Raw genomic sequence first — 27,986 nt, forward strand, 5'->3', positions numbered from 1 at the left:
ACTTTCCCCCCTAAATGTTCATTAATTGTTTTCACTTCCCGACAGCAGCTACTTTCAGTAACGTTTAGGAAATAATAGGGCCATTACAATCAATACAACGACGAAATATACCGTAATCTCTATAGTTTTGAGGAATATTCCTAGAACCTATAAATCTGTTATTACGGTACGAAGGACCGTTACCATGGAATTTACGGAAATACATGCTGAAAAGCAGCAGTGGAGGCTCCAAGTGGGTAGCATTGTTTGCCGATAAAAGTAAAATATGAGCAATTTAGGAGTTCTTCTTGGCTCCGGCTGACGTATTTTTTTGGTAAGTGGGTGTTATATGGTATTTGTGAAGCCGATTTATAACGTTAACACACTTGTGATGGTTATAGCAATCGTGACTGGAGGGAGTTCCTCGAAGTGAAAATCCGAGCTGTGCCACTGCCAACAGAGTGATTTGTTGTGGAAATGAGATTGTAAAACAGTTAGTTGTAGGCTTACTCTATTATCTGTCTCCAGGATTAGCTAGCTAAAGCCAGGACCAAATGACCTAAGGCTGCCATGTCATGGGTAGATTAGATGCGTAAAAAGGAAGGGAGTGTGTTACCAGAAAAAGAGACAGTGGTGTCCGTATTAATCTGTAATCTCAGTTTTGACCTTTCCATTAGATTTACTGCTAAATCTGTGTCAGACGACAAGATACACAACCCTCCTCCGCACTGGAGATGGATGCATGGCAAAGATATGAGTTGTGAATATGCTTCGGAGGAGAACAAAAAAATCACAATGCTTTTTCTTCCAACCATACGACAACGTCTCTGTTGTTTCACATCTTTTCTGTTCTTCCTAGCAGGAAATGCAGCAGACGAGCAGACTTTCCACATCAAAGATGTCAACATGCAGAATATGAAAATATCTTAATCTGATATTTTGAACTGCCTGCAATCTTCACCAAGATACTTTTCTCCTTAAGGACAGTATGAACAGAAGGACACACTGAAGTGAAGACAACCTAAAGCAATAGAACATGTAAAGGAAATGGACAATTTATGAAGTTAGTACTGTCTGCCTGCTTCTAGACCTGTGCAGTGTTTTTGTACTCCAGTATGTACAGTAGGGGGTGAATCTAGACCAAATAGACTTGTGTCACCACCATCAAGTACCTGCATATTGCAAGCGTAAAGAAAAACAGCCAGAAGCAAGGAGGCGAATAGACTGTGAAGCTTTGTGGTTTGCAGAATCCATCCCTGAAGATGCTCCAGACTAGTAACTACTCCCTGGTGCTGCTGATCCAGCTGACACTGTTGGCCTATGACCTCTTCGTCAACTCCTTCAGTGAACTCCTGAGGGGAGCGCCTGTCATCCAACTAGTGCTTTTCATGTGAGTCACTGAACTGCATGCTGATATGATTATTGATTTAACATCAGTCAATTAGTTTAAAAACAAAACAACATTAATTGCAGCTGATTGATTTCATTTTTAAAAAGTTATATTTATCAAGTAAAAATATCAAATACTGTCTGGTTACATCTTCAAACATGCAGACTTGCTTTCTTTCTTCACTTGATATTTATTATATTTTATACGTCTTACCATTACAAACTGGAATCTTTTGACATAATAAGTTGTGGCTCTCATTTGGCAGAGCTGGACTAAAACTAAGTATAATTAAGGCTGAAAATAGCAGTCATTTCTGATTAATAAACTCATCCCCCAGTTGAATAAAACAGCATTTAGAGGAGTTGCCAGAGATTTATATTATTCAGATGCCAATTTGACTTAACTCATACATTATTGTGGTTTATCATGCTTGGGGTTGTACATTGAAATTAATTTGTTCTACTATTTTAGTAACTGGTTATCATCAAAACTCCCGTTTGCTGCACTGTTTAATTATTTGCAGTGCTTCAGGTGCTCTGATGTCTTTGATATATTTTAGACCAACCATTTATATCCCATTACGGTATCATTACAAAATGTCCTGGTCAGTGAATGAAGCCTTGTCATAACCAGAGCTAATTTTTGTGAGATGTCGTCAGCATCCATACAGGGTCTATATTGATTTATTTTTACTATAGGACCTTTGTTTAGAAAACTAATGACACAGTCATTATCTAGTTTACACTTTACTGCTGCATGAAAAAGTAGTAAGTAGTAAGCACACACTGCTCACTCCATCAGAAACCAATATTCCAAAAAATATCAACCAGTAAAATCTGTCTACAGCATCCAGGACATTGCCATCTTGTTCAACGTGATCATCATTCTGCTGATGATGTTCAACACCTACGTGTTCCAGGTTGGCCTGCTGTCCCTGCTGCTGGAGAGGTTCAGGGCTCTGCTGATATTGTCTGGTCTTTACCTGACGCTCAGCATCTGCTTCCACTGCTGGGTGTTGGTAAGCTTCGTCACACCAACACAGACACCTGCACGTCAACTTTGTGCAAACACCAAATCAAAACTTACATTTTATTATCTAAGTGAAATATTCATGTAACCAATGTCATCCTATATCAGAGTAACTGTGGAGAATTTTGATCCACACAAACTACTCCTGATAATTATCTTTTTCCTAGAACCTTAGATGGATTGAGTCCAACCATTTTGTTTGGACTGATGGTCTTCAAGCTTTGTTTGTTTTCCACAGAACAGGTAATTGGTTAATCAATTCAGAGATACATTTTACTTTTCACTTTCTGTAGTCATTGAGTAACTGTGCTTTTTTTCCTGTTACCAGCGGCAGTGTTGTATTACTACTTATACAAACGAACAGCAGAGTATATGGGAGACCCAAGGCTGTATGAGGACTCTCTGTGGTTGCGGGATGCCTTTGCCAGAGCTCGTCAGTGAAGAAGAGACAGTTTTAAGAAAGACCTTAAAAGGTTTTGCAAAGAAAGGCCCTTCTGACTTAACACCGGGCATCATCATCAGCAACTCTGAATTTTTGACTATTTTTCCATTTAAAAAAAACAAAGCTCTGGATTAAGCCAAGTCTGAAACCAGTTTGTGTTTACTGGCTCTTTGTAGCCAAGCGGGCAGATGGTTGTATGGGATTACAGTGGCAGATAAGCCAACCATAGCAGTATTGTATTAATTAGGAAGATTGTGTCTGTTAATCTATGTGGCCTTTGTAAATCAATTTGAGTTGCAGATAGAATGCAACACATTGGAATAGTTCTAGTGGAGTAGTTATTCCCCTGCAAAGGAGGAAACCTGTTGGTTTGTGTTGCTTTATGTAAGGTTAGTATGTGCTGTGTTTACATGGTTAATGCCATTTTAATAAGCCTATTTTCATGTAAATCCTGTTTTCTTTGAGTGTGGGGGTGTCTTTTTGAATTGTGTTCCTGCTGTTTTTATTAAACAATCCTTCTCTAATCCCGGTGTCATCCTTCATCACAAGGTGAGTATTATCCTGTAGACAAGGTGAAACAGACTGCTCTATTTTTAACAAAAAGATTAATCAGGGATTGGGGGTTTTAGGCACCACTAGTGAAACAGACCATAAATAGTCTTCAGTGTGTCAAAATAACCTTCTAATCTCAAGGATCCAACAGGTCCAGTTCCAGTGAACGTCAGGTCTCCTCTAAATAAAACGGTTAATCAACCATTTATACAATTGTTCAAATCTATTAGATCTGTGGATTATTGTAATTGTTGCAGATATCAGGCTAAACAAAGACACCAAAAGTTTTACAAATCCCCTTTACTTGTGACAAGAAAACCAATCCAATATGATCCCAAAATGTCGTCAGTGCAGTCCAATTAAATCCTGTCCTGTGTTTTGTGTGATGTCCTCAGTTCCACTGGAATGTGTGATATTCTTTTAAGTCAGTCACCCAAAACTGCAGGAAGACAATGAGAGGGAACAAAGTTAACCACTGAAAAACTGTTTCGGTGATTACAAATAAAACTAGATCTTAATATTTTAAATGTACCTTCATACATAGATGCCAACCCAGAGTAGTAAGAACAGCACACCGAAGCCCATGAAAAGTGAAGCCACGAGGGAGATCAGCAGCTCTTTGTAGACGTCCCTGGTGTATTTTGTTGATGTCACCTCGTAGCTGACGAGAAGTTAAGGGCTAGCGCATTGAAAATATAATCAACAGCTAAATTTGCTCTTTGACATGTTTAATGCCTCCTGCTGTGTAGCCTATTATAATATAAATAATACAACAGCATTAGTGTATCATAGTATTAGTGTACCGTCATTTTGTATTCTTTAATGACACTTATGTTAAAAAAGGCACAGTGGCAATTGAATGCGATAAAAAATGAACAATTATCAAAAACTGAGTATAATTTAAACATGGTCCACTACACCAGTTTTACTATCAAATAATGTAAACAAACTTTTTACCGCATCTGAAAATATTACAGACTTAGATTTCATCTTTGTCTTATTTCTAATTGTGGATTTCAAATTTTCTTTTGGTTTACATTTTGATCAATGATTGTGCCTTTAAATGGTTTAATTCCTGTCTATCAACATGTACTGTATTATGATGTAAAAGTTAAGTCTCTATCTCATATCTAGAAATCATTTTGAAAGAAAAATAACGTCAATTCTTTGCTGTGTTAATTAAGACAACATTTCCGGCATGAACCTAACGTGGTTAATATTTCTTCAACAGTTCAGCCAAATTAGCTACCACTTGAATTGAAGATACAGCCGAGAGTGAAAACTAAAATATCTGCAATACTCCCCTATTGTACACGAAAACTGAGTGGACACCCCAAGGTCCATAGGTTAAAGCTGAAGCATGAAGTAAGTCTGTAAAGTGCCATGTTTGGATGTTTACAACAGACAATTTTATCATTCACCTTCATTTTCTCTTCCAACTAAGTATGGCTGGGAGTTTGTTTGAAATATGTGTGAGCAACTGACTGCTTGAGTTTCTTGTCTCATCTTACTTATTTATCTCAGCAATTAACTCTGTAAGTGTTTGTGTTATTGTTATCAATTAAAATCATTGGCTGAGCTATAGATCGTAAATTGTAATTAACTGGATTTATCATTTAAATTTCACATTGTACTCAAATGAGAGGAAACCAGTGGGTGCCTGGAGGGTTGAAAGAACAAATATCTAAAAAACCTATGGTATGGTTTTACTTATTGTGCTCCATGAGAAATGGCAAACCTGTGCTACTAACTTAGCTTGAAGTAAGATGGGCTATAGCATGTAAAGGCACTGATATGATCCTTAACGTAATCTTGTACGGTTTCACTGCAGGTTGCTGTTCTGCAGTAACCTAATGACCCCTTCTGTCATGTTACCCACATACACAGTGTTATGTGGAACAAGCAGGGAAAGGATACACGAAGAACCAGGCAGTGAAGAACATGCCGATGGCCAGCAGGACGACAGTGAGGTGGGGGAACACAGCCGGGTTCACCGGGCTGGTGTATCTGGTCATAGCCTCGAGTTCCTGCAGCCACAGCCAAGAGTTTAGATACAATCAGGTTAGACAAGCTACATCACCTCCATAACCGCCAAACTGTAGTTTAACTTCCTACCACAATGTGCCGCGTCTACAGCGTTTAATTAGTGTTGAAAGAAGTATTCATTTTGTTTAACTAGAGCGGCTAAATCAGTGGATTTGACATGAGAAGCTAACGTTGCTCTGCTAGTCTGCATATACATTGCTGCATAAAGCATAATTTCACACCGAAAACGCATGAACGCTTGTTTTGCTGAGGAAACAAACTGCATATCATTGTATATCACAGCTAGAACTTATATAAACAAGATAAAGATGAGTAATTCTACCATTTTTGCAATGAACCGGAGCTGCTGTTTAGTTTCTATGATCCAAGATGATAAGGCCACGTACTACTGACTATCACTTCCTGGTTTCTTTCGTGACGTACAGTTGACGTTTGCTGTGATGTTTTGTAATCCTCAAATTAGCCTCTCAGGCTTCTCCTCCCCATAGGCTCATATGGCACGTTTATGGGCACATAGCGTTCTCTTAATACATCCATGGCACATAGGTTCAGGTTTTTTTTTTATACACCCATGAGGCTCAGGTATGGATGTTAACGGGCTCAGTCTGTTGGTATGGCAGAGACTGTGCATTATAATGTACTATTTTAGCAGTTTAAAACAATGTGTATCCCCCTATAACTATGCCAAGAAATAAGAAACTTCTTCATATTCGACAAGGGTACTAGTAGGCATAACATCGGTGGTAGGCACTCATGGATGTATAAAAAGTAGCCACTCCGCTACCTGAAAGGCTTATTTCAGGGCAGATACTTCACATTATCCCCAACGACTGTTAATAAATCTCCGGCTGCCATCTAGCGGACAAAGTGAGCAATTAGTTTTCAGCTCATGAAGCAGTTTGACAATCAAACACTACAGAAAATTCAATCACAAATTTATTTACTACATGCATTTACATAGTATTACAGCATATTTTTTTGACAAAAGGCTTTGAAAAATGTAATGATAAAATGGGCTAAAACGACAAAGTAGTGATATTAAAGTACTCAACGAGTTTTAGTGTTATGGAATTTTAGAAATGTATTGCTATGTGTGTGTGTGTGTGTGTGTGTGTGTGTGTGTGTGTGTGTGTGTGTGTGTGTGTGTGTGTGTGTGTTTACATGTTTGTCAATAATTTCTCGGCTCCATTAGCTAAAGGTTAATATATTATTGATAATACAACAACCCAAAAAAATATCAACTATAAAAACAATATGATAAAACACATCAGATAAAAAAGGAGCATTGGTAGTAACAAAATGAAGCTATACAGTTACATGTAATGCAGTTCTACCAGAGTATATGAAAACAGTCTGGTGTATTGGATAGAGCAAAAGCAGTTCATATATACAGTGCAAAAAGTGCTACAGTGGTTTCATTATGCTAGCTGGTGCATTATAAATAAGCTAAAATAGTACACTATACCCACTGAAGTCATAATAATTATACTAAAAGCATTTTACAGTGTCCTAATAATATGATAAATTCAATAAACGTTTGTCTGATGGCTGTTTTTCCTATTTAATATTGGTTTTACATTTGAGATACACTATTGTATTTTTTTCTTTCTGAATAGACACATATGGAATATGAATTTAAAAACAAATTTTGACAAACGCAACAAAAGCATGGTGGTGAGAGTAAGTGGAGAATGGCTTTAAAACAAGAAAAGATAATAGAAGAAAACATCATACATACAATCCAGTTATACTCAAAGTGTTATTACTACATATTCTTAATTGTAAAGGCACAGGAAAAGTATTCAAAACATCCAGAGAAATACATGAAACTGTCCAGTGTTTAATTTTATCTCTGCAGTGTGCATAAATAAATGCAACTCCTCCTCAGCTTTATGATCGAGCCATTAAAAATGAATTTTCATAGCTGAAGCATTTGATTTGCCTCTGAGCTGAGATGTATAATTTTAGAGAAATGATTGGGCATGCAACTGAAATGATTTATGCCACTTATTGCCTTACCAGCATTCTGTCCGGTTAGCAAATACAGTGTAAGCTATTCCAGTGTTTCTTAAAATATAGTCAGTGTTGGACTTGTTGCATTCACTATCAGATGCTAAGAGCTGTCAGTGTTTCTACATGTTCAGTTCCAGTGAATTGTTTACTTTGTTTACCAGTCTTATTGCATGTCTTCCAGTGAATCTGCTGAAATTAGTATGACTTGTATAACTTCATTTTCGGAACGATAATGAAGATTTCTGTGTAATAGTATGCATAAACATTTAATGTAACAATTTGAAGTTTCACTCAATGTCACAATTGAGATAGCAATACTGCACAGTATTACCTTCTCTGTACAGTGTTTAGTCAGATGCTGCATGATGAGAAAGCAGACTAGGGGGGCCCAGGATTTTGCCAGTGTGCACTACTGAGGTACAGTATATCTTCAGTGCGAATTGCAACAATTCACTGAGGCCTTCAGCAGAGGCCAATGATCTTCTTTCCAGTGTATAAAACTATTGAAAAGTGTTTTTGTTTTTAGTCGACACTGATTTCATCGTACTTAGAGATTCATTGTATTAGGAAAAAAAAGAAATGTGTGCAGCATCTATTGTATCTTAGCCTGGACTTCATTTAGAAACTTGAATTCTGCTAAAAAGTAATTCTGGCTTGTATTAAGTATGGACTTGGTGATCATTAATAAAATGACCTATAAACTCATGGACTCAGTTAACAGTGACACAACACAGACGTCAGTTACAGTGATCTAAAACATTTTCAGTGACAGAAAAAAACAGTGTTTCAAACTCCAGTCATCACAGCAAAAAGAGATGTCTTAATGCATATACATGTGGAGGTGATAACAGTGACAGGGACAGTGGTATATAATTTGTTCTGTATGAATATCTTTAAAAAATAACGTACAATAATGAGACAAAATCCTATACTATCACAACAGCGTACAAATGGAACCACAAATGTGGTGTATTGTAAAGACACTGGGACACATTGTCTTCCTTCTCACACACAGATGTTTTGAATGGTAAAATGGTAGTCAGAGTATGATGAGGTTTCTCCTTCAGTGGCACAGCTCGCCTCACTCTGTCAATGGAAAGCACATGGAGATAAAACATGTATGAATCAATCATTGTCTTAATTTAAACTAAGTACTATAATAATTGGATCAACAACACACAAGGAACCACACAGCGTCTAAAAGCCTCTCATATTTTAGAAGCCAAGTTTACTTACAGACAGGGAGACACGGAAGTGATAGGTGATGTCTTGGAAGGACAGCACGGGCACTGACCAAAGGTGATGAGTCCCCTTAGAAAAAAGTATGAAGAATATAATGAGTCAGTAAATAATTCATTTGATTAATAATAATGTGATGGATCATGATTCTCATTATATACCTTTGTTGATGTACTCTGTCCCCCATAGAGCTCTGTCTCTGTGTGGTTGGGGCATAAATGTCCCTTGGTGGCTCCACATTGGCGTACCCACACGCTGTTCGTGGACCTGCAATGAATTAAATATGCTTGCTGTCTCTTTGGCCTACAGTTGAAATGTTATGTTTTAGTTGCACAGGTTTTACTTTGTTTTATATCAGCTGACCTGCTGTGCACTGACTACAATGGTCTTGGTAAAGCTAGTTTAGCAATTATTGGAATTAATTCATTGGAAGTGTATCGATTAAAACCTTTTCTCTGGTCTCTATTTTACAAATAATTACTGCCAAATTACATGACTCTTGACAGGAAACCTTTGGAAATGATAGACCTGTAAAGGTAAGCATTACCACTGCATGCATGCAGTTATGTAGATAGTGTGATGTTTGTATACTCACGTCATGTGCAAAGTGATTTGTGAGATGGAGGAATTTCTGTTTCCATGGAGTGATACTGTATAGCTAGAGTCAAAGTCAAAGAGATATATAGCATCAGCATTAAGCATCAAGACCTGAATTTAAACTGTAATTGCGTAAAAGGAAAACACACAGAGAAGTTACAAATGAAAGGAAGAAATTCACATAAATGAGCGGAGAAACATTCAGATGCTTCCATCCAGTGCATGACGTTTCACTTAGTAGTTTGATGACTTTGAAAATGATGTGAAATACATGCAATGGCCTTCACAATCACCAGATCTCAACCCGACTAAAACTTTGGACCGAGAAGTAATACAGCACTCACCACTACCATCATAAAAACACCTAATTAGGGAATATTTTTTGAAAAACTTGTGTTCATCCCTCAAGTAGAGTGCAGAGACTTGGGGGATCTATGCCAAGGAGCATTGAAGCTGTTCTGGCTGCTCGTGGACCATCACCTTACTAGGACACTTTATGTTGCTTTTTTTAATATGTCACCCATCTGTACAATGTCAACTCAATACTAGTGCAACTTTTAAGTATATACCTGCAGCTTTCTGGTGTTGCGCAAGTTTGTGCTGTGATCTCTTGGTTTGTCTCCACGATATGTAGACTAGTCAGAGAGGGAGCTGACCTTCCTCCTGCAAAAGTAAGAAAAGCTGCACTATGAACACCGTACCCATACTGTAGAATTCCGTTGTATAGTATGTAGATAAGCTTTGTTTGCTGTTGTCAAACACATGGCTTTACTGTGTTTGTATACTGCATGTTATATGTGTGAAGAAAGTGCCATGTCTGGGCTGTGTTTGTGGATTTACCCTTTGTGTGTAGGCTGCGTTGTCTGCGTGGCAGTGTCGGCTGACCTGGGGGCAGACGGTTGGTAGCTCCCACTCCTCCCAGGTCTGTAGGTGCCGGCCTTTTAGACTTGGCAAAGTACAAAGGTGCTGAGGTGTGACTCAGACGGTTTCTATTGCGGCCATCCTTGTCCATTGGTCTGGACTTGGCCTTCTTGATCATAGTTCCTGGTGTGGGAACCAGGCTGCCTAAATCTAGAGAAAGAAGATTTTTAACCTGCATCGAAGACAAATGTACACTATAGGAAAACATGTCATATTTCTTGCTTACTTACCTGGTGTGGACTGGTTGTTATTCAATATCAAATCTGTAGCTGATTGGTTGTTTATGGCTGTAGTCGAACAGCAAGCTGCAGTGTTTGTAAGAGAATGAGAGTAAAGGGACAGATCTGAGTTAGCCTGTTGATTTCTGTGGTTTTTAAAACTACCAAACTTAGCCAGGTGGTCAGTCATTCCACTCACCTGGTGCAGGGGTGGTGGACAGTGGAGTATATGGACTCCTACGTGAGGATCCCAATGCAGCTCTGGACCTGCACCAATCAGATGGCAGTACAGGAAGTCAAGAGCATGCTTTCAGTAAAATAATGATACATTTCAAACTCAATTACTTTTACGGTGTATAGATAAGTGACTCATAATCTCCTTTCAGACAAGAAAAAGGAAACACCCAACTAATCAATCAAAGATAAGACTGAAAGAGTAGATCAGAAAATGAAACAATGAAGTAGCAAAAAAGGCAGGTACCATGGGCAGACAGGTGGACAGAAAGTTACAGTGGCAGTGAAGATGGGCATCCAAGAGATGTAGAGAACACAGGAAGGAACATAGCTACAGAAAGCAGGAACAGATTATATAGAAAGACATTAATAGAGGAGAGATTGATTTTTTTTACTATAAAGCTTAAGCGTCTCTTTCCCTCAAAAGTACATACCCATCTTTCTCTGTGACGTCTCCTCTATGGTGAAGAGTCAACACATAAAGGACGGACATGGAAATGACACTGTTGGGGGACAAATAAAGATCATGTCACTATTGTATGCAGATGAAGCTGATTTTTTTGTTTACCCACCACTCCATCCCCAAACACATTTTGCTCAGTCTAACCTGAAGGCCATGACAATGACCAGTGCCAGGATGGTTCCCTGCATGAACCTCTGGCTGATGCAGCCTTGATCTGGAGCCGAATTCTGCAATAACAACACACAGATTACATTAAAGTTGTAATCAGAATCAGAATCAGAAAAGGATTTATTGCCAAGTAAGGTGAGTAACACAAGACATTTGCCTTGGTGGTTGGTGCATACATAAACAAACATATTACAAATTAATATGAAATAAACAATATATACAAAATAGCTGTTTAACATACGAAAAAAGAAGCTGAATGGTTTAGTGCCCGTTTAAATACATAATTATCACCACAGACCTTGCTCCCAGGTTTGACTGTCTTCTTCCTGAGTGGGCCGCTTCCTGTTCTGCTGAAATAACTCCCTGATTGGCTACATGGGTAAGAAAAACAAAAATAATCTATCAATTCTTTTCTAATCATACAAGATTCTTTAACAAACTAAACCTAAATTTGAGGCGACTTCTGCTCATTGCTCTCACCTGACAGTACTTCCACTCACGGTGCTCTTCATGCTGTCAAGACGACGTAGTTTGGCCAGTTTTCGGCTCCAGCGCTCCAGTTCATCTATACGAGTCTCCAGGTTGTCTGTGAGCTTACACAGCTCCTTCACCGCTCCCACGTTCTCCATGAAGATAAGATCCTTTGAAATAAGAGGGAGAGCTGATAGTGTGTATGGAAGTGATGTCTGTGTGCACTGTATGTTTATGTGTTTTCATTACCTTGTTGACCACTAACAGGTTGGAGATAGTTTCTCCATTGGCGCACACCACATCGCCCCCCTCCTTCACCGCTTCAGGCAAGATTTGCTGAACCTCTTGAGCGATCACTCCTGCAGGAGAATATAAGAAGTACTGAAGTGAAAAAGAGTAGTGAAAGCATGACTGCATGCACAGCTACAGAACACACTTGCATAACAATGCACATGGAGCAAAATACAGATCAAATATTAAGACATTAAGATGATAACATGATATACAGCGTACAAAGAAATAAGATGATGGATGCAAGAATTTAAATTTGTTATTCATGAAGTTGTTACCAGTCTCTGCAGTGTTCTCTATGCCCACGGTGGCAGCAAACTCAGGCTTGTATTGATAATGGACCAGCCTCATCTGAGAAATCCGTTTCAAATTGTCTGTGGTGTTGACCTACACACAGACAGAATGACAATGATGTCCATGCAGATGGTATGAAAACACAATGTTCCGGTTGCAGATGAAAATGCTTGAATCAAGAACAATGAAAAGACAAAACTCAGAGTTCAACTGCACAGTCAGCTGTGCTGAGCATGGGCATTTGGATGACATGATTCATGATGACAAGCACACGAGGCACAAAATGACACACTAAAACACACACACACACACACACACACACACACACACACACACACACACACACACACACACAAACACATGCACATGCACAAACACACGCCCATATACATACACACTGAGTGTCATCCTGACCTCCTGGACATTTTCTTTGGCCCTGATGTCAGATGGGTGTACCAGGGAGCCCATGACCTTCAGGTTGCCATGGACAACAAGGGCCTCATCCGGCCGGTCGGTGTTAATGCCAACTCTCCCGTGGTGGTAGACTGAGTCTGGCAGTTGGCCACGCTGCCACAGCACCTCGCTGTCACTTTCAAACTGGCCTGGGTTGGATGCCTGTAGAGAGACAAAGGAGAAGGTGCACAGGCAAACAGTAGTTTAGATGTTTCTAAAAGATATGCCAAAAAAAGTAATCCAAAAAATTACAATGTTTTTAAAGGAAAAGTTCGACATTTTGAAAAATATGCTTATTCGCTTTCTTGCTGAGAGTTAAATGAGAAAATCGATACCAGTCTTCCAGACAACCAGTAGAGACTCCAGGCAGTGCTCTGCACAGCTCCCAGTTAAGAAATGGTCTAACACAGCCTTTCTCAAACTATGGGGCCGGGCCGTGGAGGAATGCCTGCTGGGCTGCGGTACCCCCACCAAAAAATAAAATAACTGTAGCCGACGGAGCCGCAGCAATGAAAGAGGCACGCATGTGTCGTGGCTTGAATCAAACAGGTGTCTCCCTTTGTTTAGGCAACTCCATTGGTGTCGCCAGGTTCATTTTTTCTGGGGCTTTAGCCCAGAATGTTTTGACTGTAGCCCAGAATGTAATTTTAAATGTAGGTAATACAAAGTTTAGGTACACAATAATATTGACACATTTTGTTTAAAGTTCCAGTGAAGTGATGTTTACAGTCTTTTACAGTTTACAGTTTACAGTTTATAATGGACATGCTCTGCTGTGGGCATGCTGTGGCAGAAGTGTCGCGTTCATTCTCCATGTATTTCTGTAAGTGGGCCCCAGAGGATGAGGGCCAAACATTACTGGGCCTTGGCACAAAAAAGTTTTAAGAAAGGCTCTAACACATAACCCCTGTAAAACAACCACAATTTATTGTTTTTACACTTCTTTTTGTTGTTGTGAGCTTTAGAGGTGCTGGTAAGCATATTTCGTTGATTTTGTTTTGTTGGACTAAGACAGGCTAGCTGTTTCCCCGTTTCCAGTCTTAATGCTAAGCTAAGCTAATCAGCAGCTGCTTCCAGCCATATATTATCTTACAGATATAAGACAAGAAAGGTGTATTACCCAAAACGTGGAACTATTCCTTTAAAACAAGCCTAAGATGTAAAGGGTTGACTTTACATTAGACTTTATAGCTTAGTCAATGTTTAAATGTTATGAGTTTATAAAATTATTCACCAAATTGTGGTCTCATGTAAGCCCATTAGCTAAAAGTAAATGATTGTGTAGCTTTCAAATAGCTCTAATACTTCTTAAGCTCATGCAGTTAACTATACACTGCAATTACATGTTTTAGACATCTGGAGTAAGTACAATGACATTGCTGTCCAGTGAAAACGATGTAAAGGCTGACGTTTTGAAGATACATGGTTTTCACAGCCCAGTTTACTGCGTATATTGGATTGCACAATAAGTGTGCTGGGGATCACAGCCATATAGATAAAAGGAATGGAAAGACAGACAATGTAGAAGATGTTGAGATCTACACAGTGGTTTTGAAGTGCAGAAAGTTATGTAAAGTAGACCAAAGGTGTCACATTCACAAGGGATATGATTGTTGTAGGAGGCAGACAGACATGGCCAGACGTTACCCTGACGATGATCCTCTCGGATGCTTGGGCAGCCACAGTGTAGCTCTGACTGTGGGACTGAGCATGCAGAGCCACCACCAGCATAAAATACCTGTGATGACAAAAACATCAGGAGTAGATATGACTACTGGAGCTATGACGGGATCATAGTGAATCATTTGTTTACATGTGATGACACGTCGTTCACCTCTGGTCAGGGTTTGGTTTGCCCTTCTTCCTCATGTTATTTGCAGTGGTCTCGCTGAAGTGGAGCCTCCCCACTGTGACCTTTGTGACCTGCTCTGAGGGCAGGGTGACCCTGGGAGAAACAAAACACAACATGTTATTCAAAGAAATCCTCCTTTTACAGCTGTATACTGTTCCGGGAACCTTTCCATTAAAGTGTTCAGACTTACATCACTGGCTTGAAGGGTCTCTTGCTACGGTCAGACTGTGACTGCTCCACACTGATAGACTGATTCACAGCCTCCACCTGGCAATGAAGAGAGAAATATAATGTACACTTAATGCTGTGGAGTTCATTATCTAAGTTGATGCCATGTTCACTATTTTGCGTCTGCGAACCTTTACTCCGTTGAGTTTGAGATAGAAACAGTCAATGGGCTGCAGGCCGTCACTTGTCTTGATGTACTTGGGATCTCCCAGCATGCCTATGTATACTGTGACCTGGAAATGATTCTTCTTCTGGCAAACAAAAGCATCATCAGCCAAGGAGAAGTTGAAGCCCTTGTCAGCATCAACACGGTAGGTTGGCATTGGACTGAAGACAGGGAAAGAGATTGTGACATTTGAATAATGTGAATAGAAGGCTCGTATATGTTGTAAGAAAAGTGGAAAAACTGCTGCATACTGCAGAGTTTTGCCATTTTTATCACCAGAGGGAGACTCTTGACTGTACTACAGGGGTCTTCCACATGTTTTTAGATCCAAGCCCTTTGAGAGATGTGAACAGGGCAAATGTAACATATGTAATTTGGTGAAGAAATGGACAACATATTATAATGTATGTGGTGAGCTAATATGGAGATGGTGACTGACACACCTATTAGATTCTTGTGATGCTGACAAAAAATCCAAGCAATTTTTAATGTAAATAAACATCTCCTCATTGGTAGAGATTAGTTTTGCCATTACTTTACAACACTGAGGACTGAGATCGTCTGAAAGACTTAATAAATCTAATTTAAAACCAATGAAAACACTCTGGGCTATAAGCTAAAAGTTGTGATGGGCAAGCAGATGGTTTTGATTACATATCTGAAAGGTCTTGTGAGTTCATTTTAACCTTCCTCCCTATATATAGATTTTTTTTTCTATTTTGGCATTGCAAAAGCACAAGTAGGTGCACACAAATTTCTCCCTTTAACCCCTCCTCACGTTGTCTTCCTAAGCCGAAACCCTGCACTCGTTAACTCCTCCACAGAGCTCACCTCAGAGGAATTTGTAGACCTCTGCAACCCTACTATTCCATTGCCACTCCCGCTGTATACTTTGAATTATTCATTTAACCAATTATAACTTCTTTAATTTTGGGCTCTGCAGAGTGCTTTCAGCCTTTTCTTCCCAAAATAAAGACTTCAAGATGTACAGACATGCCAAAAATAAATTCCACCCACAGCTCTTTGCAGTTTGCGTCATACAGTGGTGTCCACTTGTTCTGCTGGTGAGGCTGCCACTTAATGCACTGATAGTTTGGGTCCAGATAGGAGTTGTCTGAATCCTGCATTAAACCTGTGACAAACAGATCAGCAATTAAAGCAAGACAGAAACATGCAATGAATGTCCGCAACTGTTCTGTAAAGGTCTTTATCTGTACAAGAGTTAAAGGGTAGGTAAGAGCAGGTGAGCGTGAGGTAGAGGGTTTGAGGAAGAGAAGAAAGATGCCTGCCTACCTGGTTCTTGTTTGATGATACCTGTGAGGATTTGGGAATTGAGGGTGCTGTTGGGAGAGTCAGAGTGCTTCCTCTTCTTGGCCTGGTGAACAGGGATGCCGCTGTGTGAGAAGATGGAAACACAGTCAAAAGTGGCACACATTTCTAATCCCATCATTCCTTTTGCTCCATACAAACTGGACACCACATCCCTCCCTCCATCCATCCCTCCTGTATATCTTCATGACTCACTCCTGCCCCTGTGGATGCTGCAGTAGCTGATGGAGCATCTGAGTCTGCTGCATGTCTCCACTTCCGCTTGTGGCTGGACCAATGGGATACTGTGATATCATGGACTCAGGCTTCAGGTACATGTCCCGATGCATGCTGGGATAGTGCCCGTGTGGTGGGAGGGGTGGTGTTGGAGTCATGTGACACATGTTCTCTGGTGTCATGGTCCTGATCATGTGAGGATCTAAAAGACACAACGGTGAATAACAACAACAATAATGTTTACATGATTACACATACTGTTACATTTGATCACACACAGAATGCAGCTTTTTCTTCTCAAGATCTGTCCATTCTGCATTTCAGACTATATTTTATTCTACTTCCCGCTAACCTTAGCTAAAGGTATTTCTATTGTTTCTAACTGGAGAACTGGAGGGATGCCCATCAGATAACACTCTTCCACACCTTCTCACCAACGGGCAAGACCAATGAAGGTGTGTGAGCGGCAAGAAGTACATGATGACTTTGAGTACCGTTGTTGTTGTTCAACTTGTATGTTGAAACAGATCAAACATATGCTGGCTCATTCTTTGTGGAAACACTTGAAATGAAAGCTTGTAAGTTCAATTTTTTTTTATTTCAGTTGATAAAATCCATTTTCCAGACAAATTATGTAAACTCCTGATTAATAAATGACAGATACACACAGCATTCAATATATTGATTGGTTTGCACATGAACTTCTTTTTGTCTTTATGCTCCATTTAAATACAACAATGTGATGAGTAACATATATTGATTTAACTGTGACCCACATACACCTTGAATACTTGAATACAGTGGCTTTCTCTGACTCTGAGTGCAATCTACAGATTAAAGCACCATGTTTGTTATATGTTCTACTTTGTGTGTGCTCTTTGTCCAATTCTTTATACACATTTTTGCAGGGAGAGGAAAAAGATGTGTTACTTACCATTCACTTGCTGTGGAGAGTATGGCTCTGAGCTGGAGTCTGGGGGGGACTCAGGTAGTGTCCTGAAAAAAACCCAGAAGGCAGTAGATGTTATATTCACAAAAACACAAATATTCAATTTTTAAATCATAAAAATGAAAATACCATGCTTGAAGTTGGGAAGCCCTTGCTCGTATATTCTTCTTTTTTCTAAACTGCCATTATATGTGAGGGAGAAACTCTCCTTTGGGAACAGAGTAAGTGAGTAGATATTCTTTACACAAGATTGTGTGCGTCAGGACTTCTTCGCAGGATGTAATTTGACTCTCTCTCTCTCTCTGTTATCAGTCTCCCTCCCCCTCTTGACCAGCTAGTTTTTTATTTGTACAAATGTAGCTAAATCAAGTATTGATTGCGTAATGGGCATGTAGTAGTGTTTTCCACTTCTGCCTGATTTCATGTTTAACATTTGAGTGTTTGAGCATCTTCAACATTTCTTGAACATTCCTAAGGATCAGCTCGTGCTATACTTTCTCCTTCTTGTACCTCTATCCATCCACCTCCTTGGTATTGTGCTTACCCTGGAGCGTAGTGGCCCCTGTGCTCAGGCTTGATGTGAGCCTGCTGCTGCTGCTGCTGCTGCTGTTGCTGCTGTCCCAGGCAGAGGTAGTTGTGTCGGAGGCCCAGGGATGGACCTGGGGGGTAGGCGTTCTGACAGTTAGGAGGCCCAGGCGGAGGGGCTCCTTGGCGCAGTGGAATAGGGGGGCTCACACCACACACCAACCCCCCAGAGGAGGACACTCCTGCCTGGGGAGATGAGTAATTTGGTCCTGGGGTGCTGTGGACCTCTGAGAAACAGCTGGGAGAAAGAAGAAGAAGAAGAAAAAGAAGAAGAAGAAAAAGGGATTAGCCTTATCAGAAAAAAACTAATTCATTTGTAACGACATGATCTGATTCGGTTGGTGTATGTTGTTTTGACATTGCTGGACATTGCTGGAGTCCCTACTGACATGTCAGTGCTATCGTCCTCCTTGCTGATGTACTCTTCCAGGATACTTGTGTCGATGTTGGCTGGCTCCAGAGAACTGATAATATCATGACCTGTGGTGAAGGGAGGGTCGGGAACACAGAGGGGAGATGGAGAGCATCTGGGAATTAGCAATGGGAATCTTTCAGCAACTCCACACACTGCCACAATAGCTCTAGTTTCAACACAATGTTCTATCTAGAATATATCAATCTATCTAATAAGATATTTTTAACTCATATTATCATTTATAGCTTCTTTTGCATACTCCTGATTACATTGTATCAATGAATTTTTATTAGGAAAATTCACAACCTTTTGCTAATTAAACATAATCAAGAACACATGAAAAAAGAAGAGCTCTGCTTTCTGAGAATTTAAAGATTAATGTAACAGGAGTGACCAACAGTCTAAATATGTGTTAGTAGTCAACATTACAAATCACATATTGATGATTCAGTGCCTCTAAGTGCTTACACATATAGACTGGAATCACTCCAGTTGACAGTTACTATGTTGTACCTCAGCTGCCTTTCCCCATTAAAACAGAATCACAGTAATAATCAATTTGAATTAAAAAATAAATAAAAAATTAAATTACTAACTAGAGTTACTAAACTAGATTGTGTAATCCCCATTTTCTATGTTCGCTACAATTGACATCTATGTTAAAGATAAACTAAATCTAAAAGTTTGCTCCTTCGCATTGTGTGTGGCATGTTTTAGATTTGATTTAGATTCAACTTTACTTAAAATACTCTTATAAATACTTAGAAATGTAAAATACTTTTATAAAATATATATATATTAGTAATGAATTCCCTAATGCTCCCTTTACTTCACCCCAGGGTCATTTTCACCCTTTGATAGCCAAAGTCTCACAAATCCCAAACACATGACCCCACTTAATCTTTAAAACTCCAACATGCAGAACAAGCACTCGCTTATGCATATATTTAGAATAGATTAAAGGACTTTTTTTTTTTTATAAACCAGCCTTCTCTATTGCACCCAGAGCATTCAACTCAAATGTTACATGAGAGAAAGTGATGCATTTTCTTTAAAGCTGTCACCAGTTGTCCCAGACTGCAGATGCTGGAAACAGAGTGAGTGTGCGAGAGGAGAGGGGGAGCAGGACGGAGGGGGTGAAGCAGAGGGTAAGGACCTGGTATATAGTGGGTGGGCAGGCAACCCCAGTCTCTCTCTCTCTCTCTCTCACACACACACACACACACACACACACACACACACACACACACACACACACACACACACACACACACACACACACACACACACTTTCCCTGATAGATTAAGCAGCTACTCAGTTGGGAATGCAAGGAATTTTTGTGTTAGCGTTGGAAAAAAAATCTCCTCTTCCCTCTTTTTTATCTTCAACTAATGCTTCACTTTTCATCAGAAACCCAACAGAAATGTCACTTATTAGTATTATAGTCACAGTTTCTCTCCTAACTCTCTCTACACATTGCCGTTCACCACAAATTATTTATCTCAGGAAAAATATATGCTTCGTCCTATCGAAGCGCAGCGCTGACAGTATGAGCATCTTATAACCTCAATTAGTAAACCCACAAACCAAACCACTTGTCTCCAACCAATTAAATCAAGAACACCCCATATTCTATTGTTTACCATTATAAATTCTCACATTACCATGTTTTTGGAGAAAACTTGCATGTTTACACTGACTAGCTTTCTTGGCTGGATAGAAACAGATGGTTAATGTCTCTTAATACGTGCCAGTGCAAGGGGAGAAAAGCAGTATGGTTCCCCTTAAATAAGATCCAGATGTGCACCCCACCCAAATAGGCGGTAAATTTAAGCTGGCAGGCCTGATAACGAAAAATAGAGGGATGGAGGGAGAGGGGAGGGTAGATAGATGAAGCTTGACGAGAGCAGGGGCAAGAAAGACAGAATACAAGTTTGATGTCCAAGGATGGGATGACAGAGGGAGACCCCTACAAGGAAGACTGAGAAGAGAAAATGAAACAGGGCTATAATAAAGTGTCCAAGAGAAGTTCAACGAGCGCAGTTAAGTTCAAGTCAAGAGTGGCAGAAGTTCAAGACCCTGATCAAAAATCAAGTCCTCTACCAAAACCCAGTTATGTATTATCAACAATTTTATACTATTTTATATACTACTATTATATAAACTTTTTTTTTGCTATAAACTATATACATACATATGACAACTTTAAATTAATTTGACAAACTTGTTAACAAACAATGAATGGAAGTCCAATATTCACTTTCTGTAAGCTCTGTTTTTGGTCTCCACCAACTCCTGATGGAAATATTTGGCTCTTTAGCTGCTAAATGCCGAACAGATAAACAATGAGCTGATACTCTCAAGCCCTGTAAAGCCGAGGGGAGCTGCAGATTTGACTGATAATTTTCAGCAATCACCCCAATCAATCTTTAGCAAGTGACCCCTTTCACATTGTCACATCATTTTCACGTTGTAATTTGATCCATTGTTATAGCATAAAATATTGATTACAGCCACTTCAATTGCGTTGAACCTTTCAAAGATTGGAGCATGAGAAAATACATTTTTCAGATGCCAATGTTACACCTTTATATATTTGTCTAAATTACTTTTCAGTGGAACAACAGTAACATTTATACTTAACGGTTAACACTTTCTGCAAACAGATAAGAATATATTGTAGTTGCACACTGAAGCACAAAAATTAATCGTAATCTTATTTGTAGCCTCATTTATCCACCTGCATGAACTCCAATGTATAGGGCATACCGCTGCATATATTTTAATGAAGTTATATCATTAACTACTGAACTGTAAAAAGCACAGTTAGGTAAGTTGATCACTGTGTGGAGGCAAATTTCACATTAAAAGGAGGTAACATGAAATTAACATGTGTACAGTTCATAGGGTGGATAATTTTCAGACTAGACTGTGAAATCATTGGTAAGAAGAAGTGTTACAAAACAAGTATGTATATATAAATCCAAAGCCAAACAAACCTACAAAAGCCAAGGCATTAAAATAGCATTTTTCTAAGTCTCTCATAACTTTTCTGCTGATGAACATGTTCACTGAGAAAAGATAGAGTATGTTTGGTGCCTCTTAAAGATACTTTCACCATTGTAACTATCAACAAATCAAACAAGAGAGTTTTTGCCATTTGTAATGATTGTAGGAAAGTTATGGGAAAGGCTGTCATTAAATGCTATTCTAGTGCAGGTAAAGAATAATAGAAAGATAAATTAAGTAACCGTAACCTCTGACTCACTGAATCAGTTAAGTTTAAATTGCTGTGAACTGGATGTGTAAATGCCCCCGCCCTCTATGTTTTCTCTGTCCAGCTGTGTTTAACAAGGAACAGTGAAATGATTGTCAGTCCAACTTCGATACAGACTGGCCTTTTGAGAGATTACGGGCTGAGAGGCAAGTGTGTGTGTGTATGCCTGTAGGCATACGCGTGCATGTGTGTGTTTGTTTGTTTGTATATGTGTGTGTTATGCCACCATTTCAATGCCTGGGTTGTCAGCAGTAATAATCTAAAATGAACACAAACAGAGAACCAAGTGTTTGAGTACCCATTAAACATGATTTGACTTATATCATTCAATCAAATGAACAGCTTTTCCTTACATTATTCTTTTAAAAATAGTAGCATATAACTTAATTATCTTCCTGTAGAGTTGTGTAAGCTATTACTAAGACCACAGCCATGCAAGAAAATTAATTTGAAGGAGCATTAAAGCTGAACAAAACTTGAAGATGTTTTGCGTCCAAATGAGATTTGTACACACTTACATGTGTGTTAATAATTAGCCTAAACACTTTCAGAGGAGGAACAAAGTCCATCTGATTACCAAACAGCCCAGAATGAACTTGGCTGCACATACACGCACATATTATACAGACAGTCAACACACTTTCTAAGATATTTAACATCAAATTACATACTGAACCAATAATTTAAAAGCTAATTTCAAAAGCTTTACAACTAACATTAAAACAGCTGTTTGTATAGAATTATTTAACGTATTATATAACAGGTAGATATCTACAATAAATTAACAGGTGCTATTAGTCTATATGCCCTTATATCTCAATGCACTTACGGATTTTTATTTTCACAAAAATCAACAAAAAATAACTTGACAGATCTTAGTAATGTCCATATAATCAATGTACACAAGCAAACAATCTCTCAGTTGTTCTACAAGAGGCTGCACAGTCTATGAATACAGAGATTGTGGCTCCAATGTACAATTTAACACACATACAGATATAAATAGTAAAAAAAAAAGTGTTAGACAGCTCTGACATATAGCCTTAGAATTATAGACCTTCTCCATTTGTTTACAAGACAGGGTTAAACTGGTAAACGAGTGAAAAGCATCACTATGACACAGATACTAATTAAGAAGTGAATACAAACACAAAGCCGCTCCTCAGGTAGGGACTAATAAATCACAGCTAAATAGAAGCAGAGTGGACAGAGCGGCAGAGTACCTGCGCGTAGCCAAAGCATGTTGATGTCCTTGAGATGAAAGCACCTGAAACAGAAGATGAGAAGAACAATTCCTCTCTAATTTTTCACATGTTTCCCTACTCGGGCTGAAAAGACTTTCTTCTGTAGACCTGAGAGTCGCAGATCAGAGTAACAAATGTGTGTGTGTGTGTGTGTGTGTGTGTGTGTGTGTGTGTGTGTGTGTGTGTGTGTGTGTGTGTGTGTGTGTGTGTGTGTGTGTCTGGCGTGCATGCCTATGTGTAAAAGCATATGTGTGCGAGTGTGTGTGAGAAAGGCTCGGAGAGTGTTATAATGAGGATTATTCCTCAGTCATGAGAAAGGGCTGTACCAGGCTACCACACACAGCCCTAGTCGCACACAAGCACTGGTCGCACCGGCGGACCTGGCTCAGGAGATTACAGGAGTGACAAGGCTGGGGCCGGGACATGGAGGAAGGCTGGAAAAAAATCACGAACACTGCGAATGTGAGGTTGAGTTTGAGGGCCAGCACTACACAGAATTACAGAGCACGACGAGAGAGAGAAGATGCAAGAAGATGAAGAAGACATCGAGGAGGTAAAAGAATAGAAAGATGTAGAGTAACATGAAGAAGAAGAAGAAGAAGAAGAAGAAGAAGAAGAAGAAGAAGAAGAAGAAGAAGAAGAAGAAGAAGAAGCAAAGGAAAGATTCACATATTATAATGCTCAGAATTCAGAATTCATTCATGTAGATGAATAAAAAAACTGTGTTTTTTATACTATATACTATAGGATGACATTCAGGACGCAGACAAACCTTGCACTCTAATACTGCAGTCCAAGTTTTTTCCCTATAACAGCCTCTCTTTAAGTTATAACAGACACACACATGAACACACACATAAAATTAAGAATTCATCTCCTGCAGTCCAGTTCAACCACAAACAACATGCACTGGCTGAGGATTACTCAGTTGGCAGTCATCACTGATGGGAGTGAGGCACAACAATGAAAAATAAAACCTAATTGTAAGCACTGTAAGCATGGCTGCTCAAAAACAATACATTCCTCTAACTGCAATGTATTGCTAAACCTGTAAATCAGAGAAACCGTCCAAACTTTGCTCTGTTTCACACAGGTTTTCCAAGATGGACGACGGCCTTCCCATCCATGATATATAACTACTACTGTGGGAGTACAGCGGGACTTAATAGGAATTTTGATATAGTAACATGTGTGATGAGTTCATCTTTTAAGGGCAATATGGAGCAAGAAGGTGATTAATTCACCTTCAGACTCAGATGGTTAGGAGGGGAATATGCTCATTTTCAAAATATAGGTTTTCAGCCACATTAGCAGCAGCAGCAGGTTCTGTGGATAGTAATGTTCACCACCGTTGGTCCAGAATGAGATACCTTAACAAGTAAAACAGGGTTCAATTTCCACCCCTGGATCCATTATCCAAAAGGTTTGAAATCCTCTTCACCCAATTATTCAATGACAATTGTACACCTGTTCTAGGTTGACTGTATATGCGTTTGCATAATGTCTTTGTCCATTATGACAAGCGACAGTAGAGTCAAAACGTTAGTCGGTTTGCACTATTAAAGGCTGCAAATCACTCAGTGTACTCAGGTGCCCCTGTCCCCCCTCTGAATATCTTGACAACTATTGGATGGATTGCCATGACATTTTGTACAGACATTCATGTTCCCCAGAGGATGAATCCCACTGACTTTGGTGATTCCTTGACGTTTCCATCTAGTGCCAATGTTGAGATAGAATGTTTCTGAGGCTATTAAATGGATTGCCATGCAGACATTCATGCCTACATCACGACGAATTGTAACAGCTTTGGTGGCGCTGACAGCGCTAGTGCTACCATCAGGTCATTACTTTGTCCAATACTTTGGTTTGACGTTAATTACATCAATGACATTCGCTCAGCCTCAGCTGTACTTTCTTTTGAGCTAAATTAGAAAATGTTATTATGCTAACATACTAAGCTAAGATGCTGAACATGGTAAACACAAAGTAAAGCATGTTTAGCATTGCCATTGTGAGCATGTTAGCATCCTGACTACAGCTAAAACAATGGATTGATCAATTAATCGATCTTCAGGAAATTAATCCGCAACTATTTTGAAAATCATTTGGAGTAATTATTTTGTGGCAAATCTGCCAAAATACATCAGTTTCAGCTTCTCAATTGTGAGGATGTGTTGGTGTCTTTGTCTTATGTGGTTGTAACCTGTATATCTTTGGGTTTCACTGGAGGAAACTGTTACAGCCCAAACAATTAATCAAGAAAATTATTATTTTTGAAGATTAATTGAGAAGGGGAAAATAACTGTTAGTTGCAGCCCTATTTCTAATATTAAATTTAAATCAAAGCTCTGCTGTGCATAAGTACAGCCTTACAGAGCTGCTACCGTGGCTATAGGTGCTTATTCTAGTTCATATATATATATATATATATATATGCAATCTAATGTCTGCTGGATCTACCTTTATTGCAGAGGCAAAAACTATTTGTCTGCATACATAATCTTCAAAACATTGTACATGAATGTTTCAATTCCAATGCATTTGGTCTTCAGGATATGCTGAAAATGTAGCACAGGCAGTGTGGGTCATCATTTAATCAAGTGTTTGGTTGACTTAGGATGGGGCATTACTTGGAGTAACACAACACAACAGCTATAAATGTCATGATCCTTTTATGTGCAAACATGGTTCTGCGACTGTGAGCGACTGTTGTATAAAGTGAATCATAGAGGAGAAGGTCAAGTTTTGGGGGAGGTTGGTAGTTTAACTGGGTTTCTCTCAACAGGCCAGTCTCTCTCCATCCTGAGTCTGCACTATCTCACCTCCTCACCCTGTCTGCTCACTGTCACTCTAATGGAGTCAGAGAGAGAGAGAGAGAGAGAGCGCCTGGGGAAGGCCAAATACTCGAGGAGAAACACCAGTCTCACCTCATTGTGTTTTAACAGCCACTGGGGCAATGCCAGGAATGTACACTGTGCATTAGTGTGAATGTATACATATTTCACTAATCCTATTAAAACACAGTTTACCAGTGCCGGAATCCATTATAGTGCAGTGTGTGTGTGTGTGTGTGTGTGTGTGTGTGTGTGTGTGTGTGTGTGTGTGTGTGTGTGTGTGTGTGTGTGTGTGTGTTTGTGTGTGTGTGTGTGTATGTGTGTGCACTTCTGTATAACTGTGTCTCTTTCAGATAAAGGGCAAGATGAACATGGACACTAATTATCTAATATATCAAATTGAAGGGTTATTGATGTTACTTTCTGTCACCAATTTAAATTCAAGGTTGATAACCAAAGGGCTTGATTCCGAGATCTGAGAGAGATATAATTAGGAGTTTGATATCACTAGTGTTAGTTAAGAAAAACAACAAGTTAAATCAGAAAATAAGCATCTGAGGCGGCACCTTCTATATACTTCTCATGGAAAGGATGACATTTTAGTCCAAGTAAGAACATCTCTTTTACTCCCAAAGCAAGAATGTAAACACACTAAATTCCTGTCAGAGTGGCAAGGAACCTTTGACAGTCATGGATGGCTGTGTATATTTAAGTCAACACTCTGTGTATACTATAATCAAGTGTTAAGTCTCTCCACAGATAACTTATTATACATAAACCACAGTATGTGTTTTATGTGCACTTGACTTCTGGAACATTTGACATTAAGTTTCTTTAAAAAAAAAAAGCAAGCTGAAAGTCACAGAGCACAGTGAAAAACTCTTAAAACAAATGTGACAAAATGTAAAAATAATTGCAGAAATAAATTCACAAAGGGATTATTATTCTCAAACTGTTACAGATTAAATGAACACAATTCAGTCAAGATCTGTGTGTAAGTCAACACACACACCCAAGATGTAGTTAAGAAAAAGGGTTGGTAAATTAGGGATGTAATACAGGAGAAACCAAAAAACTATTTTTGAACATGTTGAAAATAGTATATTATTAATATTAATAATATTAACTTATTATTTAAAGTCATAGTATATAATATTGTATCTTTATCAAGGTGATTTTTAGGGGATACGCATAAAGTGGTGCTTTTCTGAACTAATTTTGGATCTATTCATGGTCGTTTGCCTGATGAGCAACACTACATCATTGCTCATGTCTGTCTCTAACACACACATTGTGCCACAGCACCCTTGCAAAACACACCATTTATCTTGGCTTGAATTCCTACACCCTTCCAACGCTCAACCCCACCCTCCTCCACCTCGTTTTTTTTTTTAGGATTCCCCGTTTAACTTGATCTGTTACCCATCACCAGCACTTTTGCTCCCTGTACCCGTTAAACCTCCTGACTTCTTACATTTTTAGTTTTTAAGATGAACAAGGTTTAAGTAAAAACCAAGTGCAGTGCACATTGTATTTGGGAAACAGCTAGGCTATTATTATTGTGATGTTAACCACCTGCCATGTGTGCGTCAGTATAGTTTAAACCAGGCTCTGTGACACTGAAGTTAAACTATAGGCTACAATAGTACACCAGGTCAAACTAGATTTGACAAGAGCTTACACTTCAACACATTTAGTTTTGTTCTTCGTCACTAAAACAAATAATGTCAAAGTGATTGTAAAAGAAACAAAAGAAATTTCCGCTCTAGGCTACGATTAATGTTCTGTACAATGAGTTTTAATACCGAATTGTATTGGTAAATACATATCATAATCAGATATCCTTACCTTCAAAAAATCTCTGTAACGCTTCTGTTTCATCTACCACGTCCATCATAGCGGGTCCCACATAAAAAATCCATTAAAGTCCCCCCCTGTCCGAACGAAATAAATTCGGATCGGGGAAACTTTCAAACACACATCACGGAATCCAGATTATTTTCTTAGTGACGACTTCTTGTTTTAGTTCACATAAATCCAACGCTTCATGCGGAGAACTTCTTTCTCCTGTTCAACAACTTGGCACT

The 27,986-nt window shown here is 39.1% G+C and overlaps 3 protein-coding genes across 6 annotated transcripts; 1 reads left to right on the forward strand and 2 right to left on the reverse strand.

Annotated features, from left to right (window-relative positions):
- Positions 1 to 192: 192 nt before the first annotated feature.
- On the forward strand, positions 193 to 3,364 carry tmem138 (transmembrane protein 138). 4 transcript variants are annotated; one of them, XM_078257105.1, is made up of 6 exons: positions 193 to 313; positions 839 to 1,042; positions 1,227 to 1,369; positions 2,216 to 2,387; positions 2,566 to 2,641; positions 2,727 to 3,364. In XM_078257105.1, exons 3-6 carry the CDS (start codon positions 1,242 to 1,244, stop codon positions 2,837 to 2,839), a joined length of 489 nt encoding a protein of 162 aa, XP_078113231.1. In that variant the 5' UTR covers positions 193 to 313; positions 839 to 1,042; positions 1,227 to 1,241; the 3' UTR covers positions 2,840 to 3,364. The 4 variants fall into 4 exon arrangements, with proteins under 4 accessions (XP_078113231.1, XP_078113228.1, XP_078113229.1 ...); XM_078257102.1 differs by having other exon boundaries at positions 839 to 1,369; XM_078257103.1 differs by having other exon boundaries at positions 842 to 1,369.
- Positions 3,365 to 3,677: 313 nt separating this feature from the next.
- Positions 3,678 to 5,871, reverse strand: tmem258 (transmembrane protein 258). Its single transcript, XM_078257107.1, has 4 exons — positions 5,761 to 5,871; positions 5,310 to 5,419; positions 3,925 to 4,053; positions 3,678 to 3,831 (listed from the first exon to the last, which is right to left on the reverse strand). The coding sequence occupies exons 1-3, from the start codon at positions 5,761 to 5,763 to the stop codon at positions 3,927 to 3,929; spliced, it is 240 nt and encodes a 79-aa protein (XP_078113233.1). The 5' UTR covers positions 5,764 to 5,871; the 3' UTR covers positions 3,678 to 3,831; positions 3,925 to 3,926.
- Positions 5,872 to 6,527: 656 nt separating this feature from the next.
- myrf (myelin regulatory factor) lies at positions 6,528 to 27,793 on the reverse strand. The gene is made up of 28 exons (XM_078256228.1): positions 27,748 to 27,793; positions 23,435 to 23,549; positions 23,042 to 23,085; positions 18,515 to 18,605; positions 18,085 to 18,363; positions 17,526 to 17,587; positions 16,571 to 16,793; positions 16,340 to 16,440; positions 16,064 to 16,178; positions 15,012 to 15,207; positions 14,843 to 14,919; positions 14,635 to 14,745; positions 14,400 to 14,538; positions 12,762 to 12,962; positions 12,332 to 12,440; positions 12,012 to 12,121; positions 11,772 to 11,932; positions 11,590 to 11,662; positions 11,268 to 11,350; positions 11,095 to 11,163; positions 10,626 to 10,693; positions 10,439 to 10,513; positions 10,128 to 10,358; positions 9,857 to 9,950; positions 9,286 to 9,348; positions 8,852 to 8,957; positions 8,688 to 8,762; positions 6,528 to 8,537 (listed from the first exon to the last, which is right to left on the reverse strand). The coding sequence occupies exons 1-28, from the start codon at positions 27,791 to 27,793 to the stop codon at positions 8,457 to 8,459; spliced, it is 3,198 nt and encodes a 1,065-aa protein (XP_078112354.1). The 3' UTR covers positions 6,528 to 8,456.
- Between the last annotated feature and the right edge of the window lie 193 nt (positions 27,794 to 27,986).

Source organism: Sander vitreus, chromosome 8 (genome assembly GCF_031162955.1).
Source record: "Sander vitreus isolate 19-12246 chromosome 8, sanVit1, whole genome shotgun sequence".
NCBI lineage: Eukaryota > Metazoa > Chordata > Actinopteri > Perciformes > Percidae > Sander > Sander vitreus.